This window comes from Armigeres subalbatus, chromosome 3, assembly GCF_024139115.2.
Source record: "Armigeres subalbatus isolate Guangzhou_Male chromosome 3, GZ_Asu_2, whole genome shotgun sequence".
Taxonomy (NCBI): domain Eukaryota; kingdom Metazoa; phylum Arthropoda; class Insecta; order Diptera; family Culicidae; genus Armigeres; species Armigeres subalbatus.
The window spans coordinates 359,908,631-359,928,574 of NC_085141.1; the positions used below are offsets into that span (position 1 = coordinate 359,908,631).

Genomic DNA, 19,944 nt, shown 5'->3' on the forward strand with positions numbered 1-19,944 from the left:
AAACCTGTTTTTTGGTGGTCGTTCATAAATAACGACCCATATCTCGACTTCTATATCAGATAGAAATAAAGTTTATATAGCAAAATTTTTCCTAGAAACTTTTTCAACAACTTTTTCGAAGACACCAATGATGTATCTTCATAATTGGAGGAAAGAGAATTTCCATCTCACTTTTAGGGGGATAAGTCAAAAAATTTTTTTTTCCAAAATATGGAGCTTAACATACTGAAACTTTTCTCCGAAGTCACTGAGCCTCTAAAATCAACTTTTCATAGCCAAAACATTTTCGATCACGAATTCCTGGGTTAGAAAACACTGTGCAATGGTGTGAAAACTCAACTCACCGGGATGCACGCCTGCTAGCTCAATGCAAGCCCTCAATCGGCTCATCACATTCGGACCACCCCTTCTAGCGCTTCGCAGTCATTCCGGTCCTGTGATTGAGTCTAGCATGGAGGGCTTCCAAACCGTTTTCGCAGACAAGTACGATCTTATTACGAACAATTCTGTTCCGGTAACATATGTTACTTCCAGTCAGCAGACACCGATTCTAACCTCGAGCAGCCTATTATTATATCAACCACCGTTCCCAGCGATTGCTTACCGGTACATGGTCCTACTTTGCCCAGATGATGATCTTTATTAAAGTGATTTTTCAACATTTGAAGAGTTCATCACTACAGTGGACTCTTTCTTTCTGGCTGCTTGCGAATGCGACTACGACGTTATCGTTTTAACAGAGACTTGGCTAGACGAACGAAACTTCAATTTACAGCTCTAAGTTTGCTGTTTATCGTACAAATCGTTAATCAGTCAACAGTACCAAGTCTCGAGGGGGAGGTGTTTTGATAGCAGTGTCATTACGTTGGAACAGCTATGTTGATCAGCTATGATCAGAAATTCTACGACAGATCGATTAGTCAGCATTGCAGTACTATATCTACCTCCAGATCGGCGTTGCGATATAAACAGCATTTAGGATCTTCTGAACTCTATCGGTTCCATTGGTTCTAATTTGGGCTTCAATGACTTCGTCTTACAGCTAGGAGACTATAATCAACCTAACCTAGAATGGGTTGCGACGGAAGACGGGTGTTTGTACGTCTCAGTCCAATCTGTCTGCCAGTAGCTCTGTATTGGTCGATGATTTCTCGTTTAATGTGTTAACTTAGCCTAATGGAATTTCTAATAGAAATAATCGATTTCAAGATCACGTCCTCGCCAACGATGCAGCTAAATCAACTTGCATTGTTTCAGAAGCCATCGAACCCCTCATTTCCCTGGATGCTGACCATCCCGCTCTCGACATAAAGCTATGTCCATTTAGAATCCGGAATAATAATATCATCTGTATCTCGGTAACGGATTGACGTACAAATAAGGTTAGTACATCAAAACAAAGGTAATTTACTGTACTTTAAGGAAAAATATTGATACAAATCATTTCTTCTTGTTTCCAGTGAAAATTCGCACCTTCTTCTTTATTCATCTCATCAAAAGTTGCACACCTCCGGAGTCAACTTCCTTGGCACATTTGTTCCACATTTTGGTCATCTGAGTCGCGTCCCGAGCTGTTTTTCCACTTTTCTTAAGCTTCCGCTTCATTGCTGCCCAAAATGTCTCGATGGGCCAGAGCTGTGGGCAGTTGCGTGGATTTATGTTTTTATCGATTAAATCTTCATTATTATCGCGGTACCACCGGATGACTTCCCGGCTGTAGTGGCCACTCGCCAAATCTGGTCAAAACTTCACGGGACCTTTATGGGTTTTATGGAAGGTAGACCACGGTTTTTGAGACATTCCTCCTTGTACAGTTTCGAGTCCATCGTCTTATTCGTCACAAACACTTAGGTCTTTGCTCCACAGCTGCATATCCCTTGCCAAAATCATCTGTTTTTTTTGCAAGTTTGTCCAAAAAGCAAACTTAAACTTCGCAGGAACTACTCCTCGTGCCGTGGCCATGTAGAATTTTTGGCTAGGAAGCTGTCCGAAATCCATTTTGACGTAGGTTCCATCGTCGATTAGCAGGATTATCAACGCGTGTGTGCAGATTTTTTTCTCTCCTTTCGGCCTAAATCTGGAATAATTTTTGACTCACTGCACGAAACATCGTGAAATTTATACCACAGCAAGTGGGCGCCTAGGTAGACAAACAATGAATGATTCCGGATTCTAAATGGACATAGCTTTAGTTGTGGCCACCGACCACCGACCATCGGACCTGATTACGTTTGACGATGCTCCTGACGTTTGTCAAATGTATGACTACCGTCGAGCAGATTACGAAAGTATTTTTGATGCTATCACACGTATTGATTGGTGGATAATTACGTTCAAATATGTAGATGATGCTGTTAATTATTTCAGCCGCCAAATCCGTCGTATAATTTCTGAGCACGTGCCCTTGTGTCGTCCGAAGCCTAAGCCTCCCTGGTCGAACAGCCATCTGCGTCGGCTAAAGCGAAGTAGAGCAAAAACATTGCGACAATACTGCAGGAATCGCACACTGGTTACGAAGCAGGAGTTCAACCGTTCCAGTCATGCACATCGTATATGTATATAATCGATTTCGTACGCAATTGTCACTCCGTAGAAATTCCATCGTCAGTGCTGAAGAATTCCGATTTCATTCGATCATTCCACGGCGGTTGTATCAAAACAAAATAGACGCACAGTAGAAATCTTTTTCGGAAGCCCTAATCTCCTCAACTAAGTCCCGCCAAACGCTGTCATCGATCACCGTAGTCGTCTCTGTCCTGCAGTTGAGGCAGGTGTTGGGGTCTTACAGCCTGCTTGCCAAGGCAAGTATAGATTCGATTCAATTGTCGAACACGTTATTCTGTCTGATGCTTGCCATAAACCATAAACACAGCTCGCCAACCACCGATTCGTTCTCCGATCAGCACCGCATATCAACTACGAATCAAGACTACGCAAAAGCATGCTTCCCGGATGCAATCGTGCCTCAGACAATCGATCAAGCTGTTGTTGAACGTGAACCCTCGATTAACGGGATGGTCAATATATATTATCAGAATGTTGGTGGTTTGAATTCGTGTTTGGATGATTACTTGGTGGCTAATTCAGATTGCTGCTATGACGTTTTAGCTTTCACGGAGACATAGCCCACTGAAAGTACTATATCTCGACCATTACAGCTCAGTCACACTTCAACTAATCAATCATGTTGCGAATTAAAATAACAGATTATGCTTTGCTACTTTTCGTGACACTGCTCCATCAATTTCATTATCTCCTGCGCCGTTGGTAAAGTTGGTTCCCCATCTTCCACCATTACACATTATTATCGAGAAAGACAATTTGGTTGAAGCCAAAGACGAGATTGAACCTGTTATTTACGACTTCTGGACAGCTGACATCGGCAGCCTGAACCATATTCTGTCGAAACTGGACTGGGATGATATATTGCATGATAACAATGTAGATGCTGCAGCTCAAACTTTTTCCCATGTTCTGTCGTATGTGATAGACAGGCATGTTCCCAAGCGAAGCCTATCTGTTAACCGCACTCCGTGGCAGACACCTAGACTCCGACAGTTAAAAAGGCAAAAGAAAGCAGTTCTGAGGAAGTACTCCAAGCACTAGAGTCAACCACTTAGAGACCATTACGCGCGACTCAATAATATCTACAAGAGAGTCATCCGGAGACGTTTTCTTCTATATCAGAACAGCATACAACGTCGCCTCAAGTCCCAGCCCAAGTCTTTCTGGAAATACGTACAAAAACAGCGCAACGAATATGGGATTACTTCTTCAATGTGCTGTTTTATCCGACCAACAAGCCATATATGATCAGTTCGCATCGGAGTTCTTCGATATTTTTTCGCTAGAAACTCTAACTGCTGGACAGATTAACGCTTCATCATGTAATACTGAGCCTTCAGGATGCATTATGCCTATCATTAACATCAATGACGATTCCATAATGGCAGCCGCAGGTAAATTGAAAACATCGACTTCCGTAGGACCTGATGGCATTCCTTCAGTAATATTGAAGAAGTCGATTAGTAGTTTACTAACCCCTCTGCTTAAGATCTTCAGTATGTCATTGTTTTCTTTTTGCTGAAAAAGAGCATCGAGAGAAAAGGAGAGAAATCGATAACTACCGTGGAATATCGTTCTTAAACGCTGTCTACTCTAAAGTAGATGCACAGTTTCTACAACGGCAATTGGATGCCTTCGCCGATGGGTGCCAGAAGAATCGTATGACCGTCAATCCTGGCAAATCTTCAGTTATTACGTTTTCTCGACTAAAGAATACACAAGTTTATAACTATTTTCTTTCTGGGGATCAGTTGGAAAGGGTGGACGAAATTAAGGACTTAGGAGTAATACTAGACTCCCAGTTAACATTTAAGCAACACGTATCTTTTGGAGTTGATAAGGCTTCTAAATGTCTGGGATTTATCTTTCAGGTAACAAAATCGTTTCGGATATTTACTGCTTAAATGCACTTCATTGTGCCTTAGTGCGTTCAGTACTGGATTATGGCTCGACTATTTGGAGCCCATTTTATCAAAATGGAGTAGACAGAATCGAGTCAGTTCAACGGCGCTTCATCAGATTCGCACTCCGTCGACTACCATGGCAAGACCCATGCATCTATCAAGCTACGAGGACCGTTGCCGACTAATTCGTCTGGATACCCTTACAACGCGGAGAGATGTTGCTAGAGCTCTTCTAGTTTCCGATATCCTCCAAAACAGAGTAGATTGCCCGAGCATTCTTCAACGAGTAGACATATATGTGAGACCTCGAGCATTTCGGAACAATATGATGCTGCGACCACATTCTTATCGTACTAATTATGGAGTAAATAATTCTATTACTTACATAGAACGTTCAACCGTGTGGCTGCAGAGTTTGATTTTAATGAATTCAGAGACGTGCTTCGAGCTAGATTGTTCAACGTGTTAAGATAGTTTTTGTAATATCATGTTTTTTTTTGTTAATGCTCAAACCATCATTGGGGCTTTGAAGTCTGTTGATGTTGAATCACCTAAATAAATAAATAAATAAATAAATAAAAAATCCAATTCACTGGCTTCGCACTTAGCCAAGCTGTTCATACCGTTGCTGCAGGAGGGCAAGATTTCGTACATGTTTCCTGCGTACAAAAAGGCGATCATAGGAATGTACAAAACTACCGAGGCATCACATTCCTATGCTTCTGGTATTCGAGATAATCATGAACGACATTTTATTCAGTGCCTGAAAAGCGTATATCTCTACTGCACAGCACAGTGGCGATTCGTTGCCAGTGCCAGCTACAAATTTAACGGAGTTTGTTTCGCTGTGTGTTCGTACCATGGATTCTGTGGGTCAAGTGGATGCAGTTTACACCCAGTTTTTTTTACGCGGTCGGAATTCATTAATTTCTCGGTTAACTTGAATTTTCACAGCTTTTTAAATATTCCCTGAATTTTCTTTGATTTTTTTTCGTTGGGTTAACTGTTTGTTTCATTGACGCTGAAGGTCTTAAAGGACTAAAACCAAACCGTGTAAAAAAACCTGGGTGTATACCGATTTGAAAGCTGCGTTCGACCGCGTCGACCATGGAATATTGTTAGGAAAGATAGAAAAACCTGGTGTTTCTAACCATCTGGTGTGCTGGTTTGAATCTTATCTGGGATACCGTTTGCTGTTCGTGAAAATCGGATAATCGCAGTCTGAATGCTTTTCCAATACTTCTGGTGTAGCACAAGGAAGTAATCTCAGACCTCTCCTGTTCACGCTGTTCATCAATGAACTCTCCCGACTCCCACCTTCTGGTTGTTGATTGTTAAACGTGAATGATGTTAAAATGTTTATGATTATCGATAGCGTAGAGGACTGCGAAGAACTACAATCACGTGTGGATAGAATGGCAAATTGGTGTTCTGCAAATCTTTTGACACTCAGTATTCAAAAATGCCACGCTATCTCCTTTCATCGGAAACTCAAGCCGATAGTGTTTGACTATTGTATCTCTCACACTATTCTCGAGAGAGTGAATCGGATTAAGGATTTGGGTGTAACGCTCGATCAAGACATGACATTCAACGATGTCATCGCAGTAGCTAATCGGCAACTCGGATTCATATTCAAGTTATCGGAAGACTTTCGGGACCCACTTTGTTTAAAATTTCTGTGCTGCTCTCTAGTTCAATCAATCCTCGATTTTAGTGCTGTAGTTGGGAGCCCTTTTCAAAGCGTCTGGATTTCAAGGCCAAGTAGATTCGTGCGACATGGACTCCGGCTCAGGTTAGGTTTAATAATGTTTATTGGTTATTTGGTTTGATTTTGCTACACCTGTTTGTATTCACCTTGAAGAAGATTGTAATAGCTAAATGTACTTTTTTGTATTCACTAGCAGACCCGACGAACTTCGTTTCGCCTAAAATTGATTTATACTCTGATTAAAAATTCAAAGTCCCTTGAATTTTGCATACTGCGTTACCTTCGTAAGTCGATACCTTCCTTACTCGATATTCTCTAACCCGAAGTAGTTTACAAAAGCATTTTCACCTCGCTAACTCGATGTTGTTTAACTCAGTTCACATGCACAATATATACGATGTCGGGCCATTTGGCCGAATGCCGTTTGGTCGAATGCCGTTGAGCCGAAAAGTTAAAAAAACTCATATTGTGAGTAATGAGTAAAAGGAATTACAGGAAGTGTGCAGCGAGAGGTGAGGAATGGGACATTTCGCACATCTCATAAAAGGAAATAGGAAGTGAATAGTGAAAAGTGATAAGTGATAAGTGAAAAGTGAGAAGCAAGAATTGAGAAGTGAAAAGTGAGAAGTTAGAAAAGAGAAGTGAGAACTGTGAAGTGAAAAGTAGAAAGTGAGAAGTGAAAAGTAGGAAATGAGAAGTGATTCGAAGGGAGAAGTTTGAAGTGAGAAGTGACAAATAGAACGCGAGAAAAGAAAAGTAAAAAGGGAAAAGTGAGAAGTATGAAGTAAGAATTGAAAAGTGAGAAGTTAGAAGTGAGAATTGTGGAGTGAGCTTGCCTGAGCTTGAGCTTGGTTGGCTGCTCGTAGTTGTTACTCCATTATGACCAGATCAGCGAAGGGGCGGTTACCCTCCAATACCTTTTCCGAACTAAATCTATCACATGTTGTACATATGCTTGACGACCCCTCCCCAGCCGTCTGTGAGTCAGGGGGTTCTGCCTAGGAGGTGGTGGGGTTAACAGGGGGCGCTGTTAATTCCCTCCCAAAAACCACATATCCGCAAGCAAACCTTATCAAGCGACCGTGTGCCGCTTAAAGCATACAAGCCCCTAACCCCGAATCCCAAGGTGTCAGGCGACCCGTGCCGAAGAGATGAATGGCCTGGGGGTGAAACAATTAGCCAGGTCGTTAACGGAGCCTGTGGAGGTTCAACAGAGTGTGGGCGGCTTTGGCGGCAAGTGGGTGGCAGCGAGTGGTACCCGCACACCCCTAAGTGGTGCACATGTGGTGCAAGCAAAAGGGAGATGGGGGTATTACACGTAATACCACCACAGAGTGAGGGACCAGTGTATGGGTGAGCACACAAGTAAGTCTCGCATGGTACGCATGGTCGGTAGTGTTAGAATGACTGAAGTCTGGTGAGGCCTGGCAGGAGTGTCAGGGGCAGATACCTCTGCGGCACCTCAGAAGTAGGGGACACGAAAGTCTCGCTGCGTCTGGCAGGAGTGTCGGGGGGGCGATGACCCCGCGGCACCTCAGAAATCGGAGACATGTAAGGTAAGTGGTGCCACCCCGTTGCAGGATGGGGAGACCACCACACTGGCTGAGGACTATCTGGGCTTCGAAATGTCAATAGGTGGGTGCTGCCTGCAAAGTACCTAACGGTGACCTGTTGGCAGTATCAAAGCCTGGGTAGGTGAGTGTTAGGCACGCCTGACGTGCCGGGTGTTCCACGCCCAAACGATGCACAGGAGGTGCACAGAGTGGATAAAAATGGGAGATGGGGGTATTATAACCCCCATTGAGTGAGTGACTGAATGTCAAAGAGAGTGGTGCACAAGTGGTGCAAGCGATTGGGACTGAATGTATGAGCGAGCACACAAGTTAGACTCGCATGGTACGTATGGTCAGAGTGGCTGCTTAGGCAGTAGTGTGATCCGGCTGTCAGGGACGGAATGAGTGAAGTCTCGCTAGGCCTGGCAGGAGTGTCGGGGGGCAGATACCTCTGCGGCACCTCAGAAGTAGGGGACACGAAAGTCTCGCTATGACTGGCAGGAGTGTCGGGGGGTTGATGCCTCTGCGGCACCTCAGAAATAGGAGACATGAAAGGGTCTGCCTCGTAGCTGAGGTAGGAGCGGCATAGGAGCCACCAACCTAGGGTCGCCTCCGGCTTGGTAGACAAGTGGTGCCACCCTGTTGCAGGACGGGGTGAACACCACACTGAGTGAGGACTGTCTATGTTGTGAGATGGCGGCATGGGGTACCCCCTGCAGGGTACCTGTTAGTCCCTTGCAGTCATTCAAGCGGCATAGGCAGGTGAGTGTTGGGGCACATGTGGTGCCAGTATGTCTTGTGCAAATGTGTTGCATGGGGAGTGTCGAAGAGTTGAGGCGCATACGTGCACTTGTGTACGTCATGGAGGGGGCGCAATGCCCAATAGTCATCCCCCGAAGTATTGCTTAATTGCGGGCCGGGGGAATGACTGGAGAGGAAGGAGTTGGTTTTAGTGGGTCGGGAGTGGTGATCCCATCCCCACACTACCTGGGTTCGCCTCCCCAGGTGTCTGTTTGCAGATTTCCACTACCTCCGTTAAAAAAAAAAAAAAAAAAAAAACACTGACGCCTGCCACGTCAATGTAGGGAAGGGGGAGGGAATGATGATGCAATCATTCGCCCGCTGCAAGTCGAATATACCTCTGCACTTGCAACGAGGTCATGCGGAATATGTTGGAATTTTTGGGTTAGGTTCGTTAAACAGAGGTTCGTCTTGGTTAACGAGCTGCAAATGCGACAGATAGGAGAAAGCAACTAATATAATTTCTTATTGGATGTAGGAAACGAACTTTTTCGTTCATTTCCAATTCTAGCAGTTTTTCTAAGTAGAATAGTCAAGTTGAAGGTATAGTACAGAGATGGAAACGGTATGGATGTCCATTTCCAGTTCTAGAGAGATACAAAGTAGGAGAATGAAACGGACTTGAGATTGAACCCACGACCCCCTGCGTATGAGGCAGAAGCAGTAGCCATATGACTACCAAGCCCTCAGTGAGAATAGAAAAGTGGGAAATGAAAAATGGGAAGTGAAAGTGAAAAATGAGAAGTGAAAAGTAAGAAGTTAAAGATAAGAAGTGATGAGTGACAAATTCGAAGCGAGAAGTGTGAAGTGAGATATCAGAAATGAAAAGTGAGAAAAGAATGGCAAAGTGAGGAGAAAGAAGTGTGAAGTAAGAAGTAAGAATTGAGAATTGAAAAGTGATAGGTCAGAATTTAGGAGTGAAAAGTTTGAGAAGTGAGAGGTGAAAAGTGAGAAGCGAAAAGTAAGAAGTAAGAAGTGATTAATTCGAAGTGAGAAATGAAACGTGAGAAAAGAAAAGTAAAAAGGGAAAAGTGAGAAGTATGAAGTAAGAATTGAAAAGTGAGAAGTAAAAAGTGAGAAGTGAGAAGTAAGAATTGAGAAGTAAAAAGTGAGAAGTTAGAAGTGAGAACTGTGGAAGAAAAGTGGGAAGTGAAAGTGAAAAATGAGAAGTAAAAAGTAAGAAGCCAGAAGTGAGAAGTAAGAAGTTAAAGATAAGAGGTGAGAAGTGAGAACTGTGAAGTGAGATATGGGAAATGAAAAGTGAGAAAAGAAAAGCAGAAAGTAAATTATGAACAGTGAGAAGTGAGAAGAAAGAAGTGTGGAGTGAGAAGTAAGAATTGAGAAGTAAAAAGTGAGAGGTCAGAAGTTAGGAGTGAAAAGTTTGAGAAGTGAAAGGTGAAAAGTAAAAAGTGAAAGGTAAAATATGAGAATAGAAAAGTGAGAAGTACGAAGCGAGAAGTGAAAAGTGAGAAGTGAGAAACGCTAAGTGATAAGTGAAATGTATGAAGGTAGAAGTGAGAATCGAGAAGTGCGAAGTGAATGGTGAGAAATGAGAAGTACAAAGTGAGTAGTGAGAAGCGAAAAATGATAAGAGTGAAGTGAGAAGTAAGAAGACCAAGTAGTGAGAAGCGAAAAATTATAAAAGTGAAGTGAGAAGTAAGCGGACCAAGTAGTGAGAAGTAAGAAGTGAGGTGAAAATTGAACCTTTTTAACTTGATCTTTATTCCTTCTCCATCCTTCCTGCTTTCTTTGAAAAAATAGAACTGGGAAATAAAAGGTGAGCAGATTCCGAACATTACACACTTCTCAATTATTACTTTTTACTTTTCATTTCGAACATCTCACTCCTCACTTTACTTAATAAGAAAATCAATTTTAACTATACGGCCAAACGGCATTCGGCCAAATGGCATTATGTCAAATGACCCTGAACCATATTTCTACATGTTATGAAAAGTGTTTGATATTTTGGAAGAAAAAAATAAATGTGTTCTCTATCTCGATACCTCCCTAACTCGATGGTCCCTTCAATATCGAGTAAGGGAGAGTTCACTGTATTCGGAACGAAACAATATTTGCGTATGTGCCATCAAATATAACTCTCTCGCTATCTAAATAGTGCAAGGGGTGGAGCCTCCAGAAACATCCTTCGATAGCAGTAAAATTGCAATAATGTTGCAAAATACTACAGCGGAAAAAAGTAAAATAAAAATATAAAACTGGATTCGATTTATGGATCTTGTGATTGATAGTCCTTCACTCTACCACAGCACCATTCAATACTTCGAAGGGACTGCATGGTGACTCACCAGAAAAAACCATACGATTATGAAGTTTTGTACTCGGGTTTCCTGTTACTTGATTGCACCATCACTGGAATAAATTGCGAGTTGTCCAAACGTTGCGATGCTAAATCAAACATGAAGATACACTCAACTTATCTGTAACTTAATTTAAACAAACAACTCAATTTTGAAAGATGCATTAAAGTTACATGGTAAAAAATATGCATCTTAATGATTTTGTTTCGTGTGTGCAACATGCAGCGCGGTATTCTTTGGTTGTTAGTTTCCAAATGTCAAACGCGTACTGAATTTCAATGTTAATGAAACATTGATCAGAATTCGAACGTTTTTGACATCTTGATGCAACTTTTTCGTGCTTTCATGTTTTTCCAATGCCTTTAATGAAACAGAATAGAAACAAGGTGCCTTTTGGAAGATGTTGCATGTGCTACTTAGGATATGTCATTTGGTCGAAAATGCCGTTTGACAGAAAGGATCTCTTGACCGAAAAATTCATTTGGCTGAACGGGTCATATGACCGAAAATGCCGTTTGGAAAAGGGAACATAAGATCGTAAATTTTGTTCGCTGAACAATTCATTTAGCCGAAAATGGCCATAAAGAACATATAGAGAATATAAAGTGACAAATAATAAGTGAGAATGGTAAAAAATTAAAATGAGGCATGAAACGAGAAGTGAGATATAAATCTCTCATTTCTCACTCGTTACTTCTAACTTCTTATTTTTTACTTCTCATTGCCTAATGTAGTTCAACCAAACGACATTTCGACCATATAACTTGTGCTGTAATTGACAGTTAGTGAAGTGAGAAGTAAAAATTTCAAAATTCATTGCTCACTTTTAGTTTCTCACGTATTATTCCCCAATTCTCTCGTCTTACTGTGAAAAATGAGCAAGAGTGAGAAGTGAGAGATAATTAATGAGGAGTAAGAAGTGATAAATGAGACATCTTACTTTTCAGTTCTCTCTTCTTACTTCTCACTCGTTACTTCCCACTTCTCACTTCTCATTTCTTGGGAAGAGAATTGTGAAAAGTGAGAAATGAGACGTTTGACTTCTCACTCCTCATTTATCAATCATCATTTTACACTTCTCACTTTGTACTTCTCATTTTTCTCAGTGAGAAGTATGAAGAGAGAAATAAAAAGCGTGACGTCTCACGTTTCACTTCTCATTTCTCATCATGGATCATTTAACACTTTACACATTGTTCAGCCGAAAGACTTTTATGGTCGTATGACCCATTCGGACAAATGTCATTTTAGGCCAAATGACCTATTCTCGAACAGCCAAACGAGTTTTTCGGACAAACGGCATTTGAAGCCGTACAACATTTTCAGGCAAGTAACCAATTCGGCTGAATGACATTTCCAGCAAAATAACCAGTTTGGCCGAACGAAATTTTCGGCCGTATGTCCATTTCCGACAAATGAAATTTTCTGCCAAATAACTTTGGCCAGATGCGTTTCGGTCTAATGGTTTGTACGGCCTAATGACGTATTCCGGTGCGAGATCGAGTGAAAATTGCTTATGCCGGGAATTGAATTGAAGTATGCCGGAAAAGCAATGGCTGTGACTGAAATAAGTGCTACACCTCGGTGATTAAAATCATTAAAAATCTTTTTCCGACGATGTTTTACCAGGGCAGCTATTTTTAAGCAGAAGTAAACCCCATTGGAGTGTAACACGGCCCACGAAATTCAGAAAAAAATGCTTCCTATCAATAAAATAATGTAGTTGTACGTAAGTAATGCTGGGAATGGGGTAAGAAACCCTTTACCTTAAACGGAAAACCAAGAAGAACTCAAGACCCTAGAAATGCATCAAATATAGCGGAGCAGCAAGTTGATCCCACTGGCACTTATTCTGCAGTCAATGCTTTGAGGGAACAGATCCTTTTCAGATGCTCGTCGATGCTGCTTTACCTTTGCATCCTTTCGTTAGTTCCCTTTTATACGATTCATATAATATCACAGACAAAAAAACATATTCATGGTTTTGAATCATGTTTTGCCACACTGCTGTTACTGCTAACTGCTAAGCTGCTAACTAAATCCAAATGGTTTGCTATTTTTGCACTAGAACATAGCACTTCGCACAGCTTAGGAAACCATTTATTACTGGGATAGGGATTCGGGACAAATGGTCGCGAACGGGAAGGCGGAGAGAGGCAACTTACCTTCAACGGTGCAGGACAGCATGGCATCCTCGCCGGGATTTACGACCACGTTCTCGGAGATGGATTTTATCGATGCGCCATCTGGAATTTTATTTAGAAAAATGAATAAAAAAAGTTCTGCAAACCGTTTTCATATCGTGCTCTGTGTCTCTGGTGAAGGAGTTACGACGAGTGTGAGATTACGTTGGTGGGTTTTCTTAAAAACAAAAGGGTTGGAAGTTTCAAGAAAGCAACAGCTCTTAGTGCAATCAAATCGGAAATTGAAAGGATTAATCTAATTATTGAATAATAATCTCATGATATGTATTTAAAGTACATAGAAATAAGAATTTGGAATACCAGCAGATTATTTGATAAATGAAACGACCAGTTACACATTGTGAGTGAGTCTGGAACTAAAACAAATCAAAACATAGTGAATAAATTGGTTTTATTTTCATTCATTTCATTTTTTCCTTCATTAACGCTGAGAAAATATGAAATTATCCATCACCATCAATTCACTAATTCAAACACCATCCACATTTCTCCTCAGTTATCTCAGCGAAAGCCATCAAGTGATTCCTCCATCCTTGCACATATTTGCCACATGAGAGCTTTGTTATTAGATTTTTGTTTGAAAACGATGACGCGAAAAGGTCCCGAACAAAGAACTGCATCACCACCACCCTCGGGTCAGGAGGACACCAAAACAGCATCCAACAGCATCCAAACGAGGTCGGAGGAAATAACCGCAGGATGCCACTTGGATGTTCAACTGCTGCTACTGCTGCTGCTGTTGCCGTTCTTTGGAATCCAAGGAAAATCCGGCTTCCTGGTTGGTGCGCTCGGGCTGACGGCGTGGGCGGGCGGCGGTGGTGTTGCCGCGGCTATTTGGCTGTTTGTTTTTGACGCTTCCATTTTCGACAGCACTCTTCTCGCACGGGATAACAGCCGTTCCGAGGATGTTTCGGTGTAGAAAGTTCGGTGGGGTAGGGGAATCGCTGGCGTTGGCGATGCGATGGTGACGAGAAAGTGATTCGGTTATGTGCGGAGTTGCTGCTGATGCTGCCGATGATGCTGCTGAGAGGGCATCATTTGCTGCAGATTGCATTTCTTGCCATCATATAAACAGTTTTTGTTGTTATGTTTCGGAGTGTTTGGCACTGGGTGGCACGCTGCTGTGAAATGTGAGCGAAGCCATGGGATATGTGGCGATAAGGACTAAACTGAGGGAGAAAGGTTTGGGCTAGGGCACACAGCACAAATGGGTGAAATTTAATTTCTATTAAACTCAATTGTCTGGAAATAGACTTCGGCGATAGTGTGATGGAAGATGGTCGTTATGTAGTGAATAATGCAATAATGGCAGTTTTTGAATTGTTTTGTGATAGAGAGAAGTTTTCGAATTGAAGTTACTTTTAGAGTAGTACGATCTATTTCGTAGACGATAGCTCAGTAGAAAGTAACAATACCACTTCGTACCAGCTTGTGAGTTCTAAATGGCGAGTTTTAAAAGCCTTCTTGTGGATTGTTTTCAACTACTCGTGCGTGAAAAAAAAAACTTTCGACAGGTGGATTGGGATCCATAGCTTAAAAACCCAGGTCTTCGTTTATCCAATGCAGCTAACTTTCATAGAAGCACCAATTTGGGAGAATCATACGTCCACTTCAACCGGAAACAGTCTCTTCCGTTCGTATAGTACCCTTCAAAGTTTGCGACTGTTTACACATTTAGTTTACCCTGAAGACGCTCTAAGAAGGTATTTGCAAATTTTCATGCAAAGAGCCAACCATTCAGCTTTAAGCTCTTTCCACAATAGTATGAAATCCCTCTAGGCCCTCCTGTTCAAGCGACCAAGAACGACGACGACATATTCCAACCTACCTTCCATCCCATGAACTTTCGTCAACCACTTTAGCTGGCGTGCTTACGGGTCTGGTCTTACTGGAATGTGTTGTCCCAGTGCACACAATTGTCTTACACGGCTCACTGAGCACAGGAGTGCTTCTCTCAAATTTGGATTAAATTTCGTCCTGTTACCAGGTTGTTGGTCGGTAGGATGGATGGAGGACTACGGGTAAGCAAAGTTTGTTCATAAAATCCCCCGGCAAGGGCGATGGTTCCTTGTTTCGTTCGTGCACAGCAGCAGAAACAGTACCCACATGTAAGACGACACTTGGTCCCACTCGTCGGATGTCCATCTGACGACGCAGAACGTGTGTCTTACATGAAAGGTATAACAGCATCAGTATTTTTGGTTGAGATGAGTCCAAACAATGCCATTAAAGTGCACACAGCCGGCTGGCAAGGAGGACAGCTGAAACTAAATTGGGACCAGCTTCATTCGACTTTATTGGACCCAGTGTCCACCTTGTGTGTGCTTGTTGTAATGGAAAGATATGACACCGTCGTCTCCGACCTGCCATGGCTTACCCTCGGACGGAACACTCCCCGAACTCCACAGGACATCCACAGGGAAGACAGGAAAACCGAACTCCTACTGTGAGTGATTCTCATTGATCCTCACAGCAGGGAAGTACACAAATGACACCCACCTACATAAAGCAAAGCATACACACATGGACACATAGCCATGCACAGTAAACAGACACGATGAGCAGCTTTATTGATTTTCCTTCATTTGCTCCTGCTGGTTCCGATGGGAAGGAAAAGAATCCGGAGATACTCGCCCCCTCCTGCCCCTTCTCCAGAACCTCACATGGAACCGAACCTGATGTCGGGGACACGGTTTGGAGTTTATATGTCTCCCTGCGGTTTCGCCTTATTTTATTAGCCTTGGGCTAGTTTTAGCACACAATGGCCATAGGTAGAGCCCAATTCAGTCGGTCTTCATCCGTCCGCCATCAGGTTGGTTAAATCTAGCCCATGGTGTGGAGTTTGTGTGGGTGTGTGTATGCTCGGTTGCACACATGGTGTAAAACAAATTTATTGGGATTAAGAGCTACTTCCGGCCGGGGGGAACTATTAGGTGAACTGCCTTTGAGGTCAAGGGCTGGCTGTGGTTTAGATAGTTGTGACAATTTATTGAATGTCGTTTGAAGCTGTGGCAATATATTTTTTTCTTGTGAAAACATAGAAGTCAAGCAGCAAATATATTGAATGTTGTGCTTCATTCAACTTTGTGTCAGAATACATGGATTAAGATTCTCTTTGGGATATAATAACACTTGATAATATTGCACATCAATTAGTTGAAGTATTTGTGCTCTAAGTGACATTGAAGCTGAAAAATCAAACCTTTAGAGTGAGAAGGTGCAGCAGAAAAGAGATAATGTTCCGATCAAATCTCAGTTTGCAAAGTCCTGATGAACAGGTTTTTATTGCGCGGCTTGCAGTTGTCAGAATTATGTGTTGTGACCATTGTCAGCGGTGTTATCATTCAAGCTGTGTTGGATTTACAGCAGAAGCAGAAGGACATTTCGGTTCGCCGCGAATGGGACGCCGACTCAAGTTTGCGGTAAGGTGTTGCTTAAAGTGAGTTCTAACGCAAGTTTTTGTGGATGTTTATAATCGCTTCCGGAGTGCGCGTCCGATCGTGTTTATTCTAGCACGCAGAACGATCGCGCGATCATCGAAATATTTTGTTTTGCTTCGTGTGCTCGGTAAGTTAAAAGTGCGCGGTCGAATGTGCTTTTGTTCAACATCGATCGTACTACACGCTACACCGGGCAAACCGTTTACCAAAACGAACTCTGTTACATTCCCTTCCCCATATATGCAACTTCATAGTGATTCCTCGCGGAAGTGCAGATGACTCGTCGGTTCTATCAAAGCGAGTATCACGTCAAAATGTTCCTACCCATTCCCTAATTGACCTGCATTCTGACACCAACATCATCTGTTGGTTCTCTGTATAATGACAGCTGGCCTGGCAATAACGAAGTAGCAAAGCAACCGAGGGCGGTCAATCCTGCTCATGCTCAAGTAGAGCGCTGTGTGCCGCCGCCTCTGTCAAAAATTAATCGACGTACCGCCGTATGAAAATTTAACACCTCGCCGAATATTTTTATATTATATGTTCATATGACAATTATCTACTAACAGTTGTGCAGCATTTATCTCATTTTCGATAAATTCTTTAAATATAAATCATTGAATGGCGTCCTATTCACAACTGAAACTAGCGACGAAATGATTTCCAGCCGATAAAGAGCGAAAAACCTCGTTAGACAATGTCTTTGCAGGGCTAAATTGGTCACTACACCCTTTGCTATTTTTGTTTTGTTTTTAGAAACTCACAATGAACTTCCTTAAAAATATTTCTACCTCTAGAATTTACTTCAGGATTTTCTCCTGCAAGTCCATCGGAAAATCCACTCTTAATTCTTTAAATAGTTTATCCAACAAATGTTTTCAGTGATTGAAGCGACGAATTCTTACGCGAATTATAAAACTTCTCTAACTAGGAATAAAAATCCTTCAGCAATTCAAGAGTTTCTTTCAGAAAACCTCCAGGAATTGCTTCATAAAATTTTTCAGAGACTCCTTCGAATATTCCTACGAAAATTCCATGGCAAATTCTTTTTGAAAGAGGTATTTCCCGGGGCAGTTCCTGAAGGTATTTTCTGGAGAATACATCAAGGAATTTCTTAGAAAAATTTAAATTCGATTCCGCAGAATTTTTGTTTTTTTAGGGATTTCTAGAGAAATTTCTGAAAGAGTCCATTAATTTATTTTTGGAAGAATTCCCATAGGAATTTCTGGAGTAGCTCGTAAAAGAAAAAACGGGAAAAGTTCTTGAACAATTTTTGGGGTAATTATTTTAAGGACAAGCATCAAGGAATCCAAATTTAAAAGTACTCGCGTTTTCAAGGGAACACCATTAACAACGAGAGCACTTTTAAATTTGGATTCTGTGATGCTTGTCCTTAAAATATTCCAAAGAAATCCCTAAAGGAATTTGCAGGAAGTTCAAGTTCGGTTTTCCGGGGTTAGCTATGGAGCAATTTAAGGTATTTTGGAGGAAATACACGTAGGAATTTCCTGGTTAGTTTTTTGAGAAATTTCCGAAAAAAATACCTGGGGAGATTAAGGGCACTTCTTGTGAACTCCTTGTGAAAACAGAATTCTTGGAGAATGCTTTAAAAAAAAACTTCCAGAGGAATGCCTAGAGAAACTTTCGGAGGCAGGGATTGAATCCGAAAAAGGATGTAAAAATTATTCACTCATCATCATCAAGCTGTCATGATGAAGAACTGATTAGGGAGGCTATACTAATTTATCGTTTTAAATAGCTCCCAACTGGTAGCACTGGTTCTGATGATGCATTTCAACTTGTTTTACACAGCTATGCAAAAAAAGACCCCAACACAAAGTAAGCTAGAACAATGCGTTTAATCATCATTTCTCTTTGGGGGATGCCTATCCAGTTCTGATTTTTCGCATTTGTATACAAGTTCGATAAACTTGTTTTCATGGCTTGTAATGATTCCAAACAGTTTTTGTCTCTCTTTTATGGCTCTTTGTTATCTATTGAGAGTGATTTCTGCAAATCATGACCGGAAAATTTCTGCAGGAACTTCTGGGCGAATTCCTGGATGAACTTTCAAAGGGATTCGCGGTGAAACTTCCGGAAAAATTCGTGGAGAAACTTCCGGAGGAATTCCTGGGGAACTCCCGGAGGAATTGCTGGAGGAGCTTTTAGAGGAATCCCTGGAGGAACTCCCGGAGGAATCCCTAGAGGAACTCCCGGAGGAATCCCTGGAGGAACTCCCGGAGGAATTCCTGGAGGAACTTCCGAAAGAATTCCTGGAGGATCTTCCGGAGGAATTTTTGAAGGAATCTCCAGAATTCCAATTCCTTAAGAAACTTCTCGAGGAATTCCTGAAAGACCTTCCTGAGGCATTCCTGAAAGAGCTTCCTGAAGGTATTTCTGGAGGAATTCAAGAAGGAATTCCTGGAGGAACTTTCGGGTGAATTCGTGGAGGTACTTCCGGAGGAATTCATGGAATAATATCCAGAGGAACTCCTAGAGGAACTTCCAGATCCTGAAGAAATATATACAGGACTAGTCGACCTGGCAAACGTTATCCTGCATAGTAGGCAAAAGTGCGCGTTCTTACAATTCTTAATTTTAGTTTTTCACGATTTACTCATCCAAGCTCGTGATTTTTGCATGAGGAAATATCATATAAACCCGTCGGAAATGGTAACCAACATATTTGCTGAAGGAGTGAAGTAAATCCATCCAGCTGTTTTTGAGTTATGCGGATACGAACACAGACCATTTCATTTTTATTATATAGATTTCCAGGAGAAAATTCCGGAGGAATTCCTGGTGGAACTACCGAAGGAATTTCGGGATGCAACTCCGAAGCAATTCTTGGAAGAAATTCCGGAGGAGCGCCTTGAGGAATTTATGGAATAGCTTCCGGAGATATTTCGGAGTGTTTTCAATGTATGAAAAAAATCAAGTCGACCCACGTCGCAGCTCATGAAATTTCATTCGGCGCACAGGTTTATTCGGAAGTGCCTAGAGGTCCAACAAGATGCGCTAGTAGCTGGAGAAAAAAAAAGTGGGACATAGAACTGAAGTTCGATAAGACACAGATGGAAAGAGTTATTAGCCCATACTTCCTGACCACTTTTCGTGACGGTCTCAAATTTGAAACTGCAGAATGACCCCCCAATGTTCCGGAAAGACGTAATCCTACGTCAAAAAAGAAACCCAACAGGGGGACTGAAAGAAATGCGGCGGAGATGGAAGAGAGACGGCAGTAGTCGATGTGGCGGAAGCGGTAAACGGTCGGTAGAGAAAAGAAATTAAAAGGAGCTGTCAGCGGTGTCAAAGTAAGAAGCACAAAAAGCGACACAAGGAAGATCACGGAACTGAAGCATGCGGAGCCGGGAGAAAACTCGAGAAAAAAAGCGAAAAGTGAATGTAGCGGTAATTATGATCGTAACGATCCGAAAGGAGCCTA

At 42.0% G+C, this 19,944-nt stretch overlaps 1 protein-coding gene across 11 annotated transcripts in view; it reads right to left on the bottom strand.

Moving 5' to 3' along the window:
• Positions 1-19,944, bottom strand: part of LOC134226251 (nephrin) — a 1,334,188-nt gene that overhangs the window by 53,575 nt on the left and 1,260,669 nt on the right. For all 11 annotated transcript variants that reach the window (XM_062706895.1, XM_062706896.1, XM_062706904.1 and 8 more), the window contains one exon: positions 13,021-13,101. In XM_062706895.1, coding sequence (XP_062562879.1) covers positions 13,021-13,101 — 81 coding nt within the window. The remainder of the gene's footprint in view (positions 1-13,020; positions 13,102-19,944) is intronic.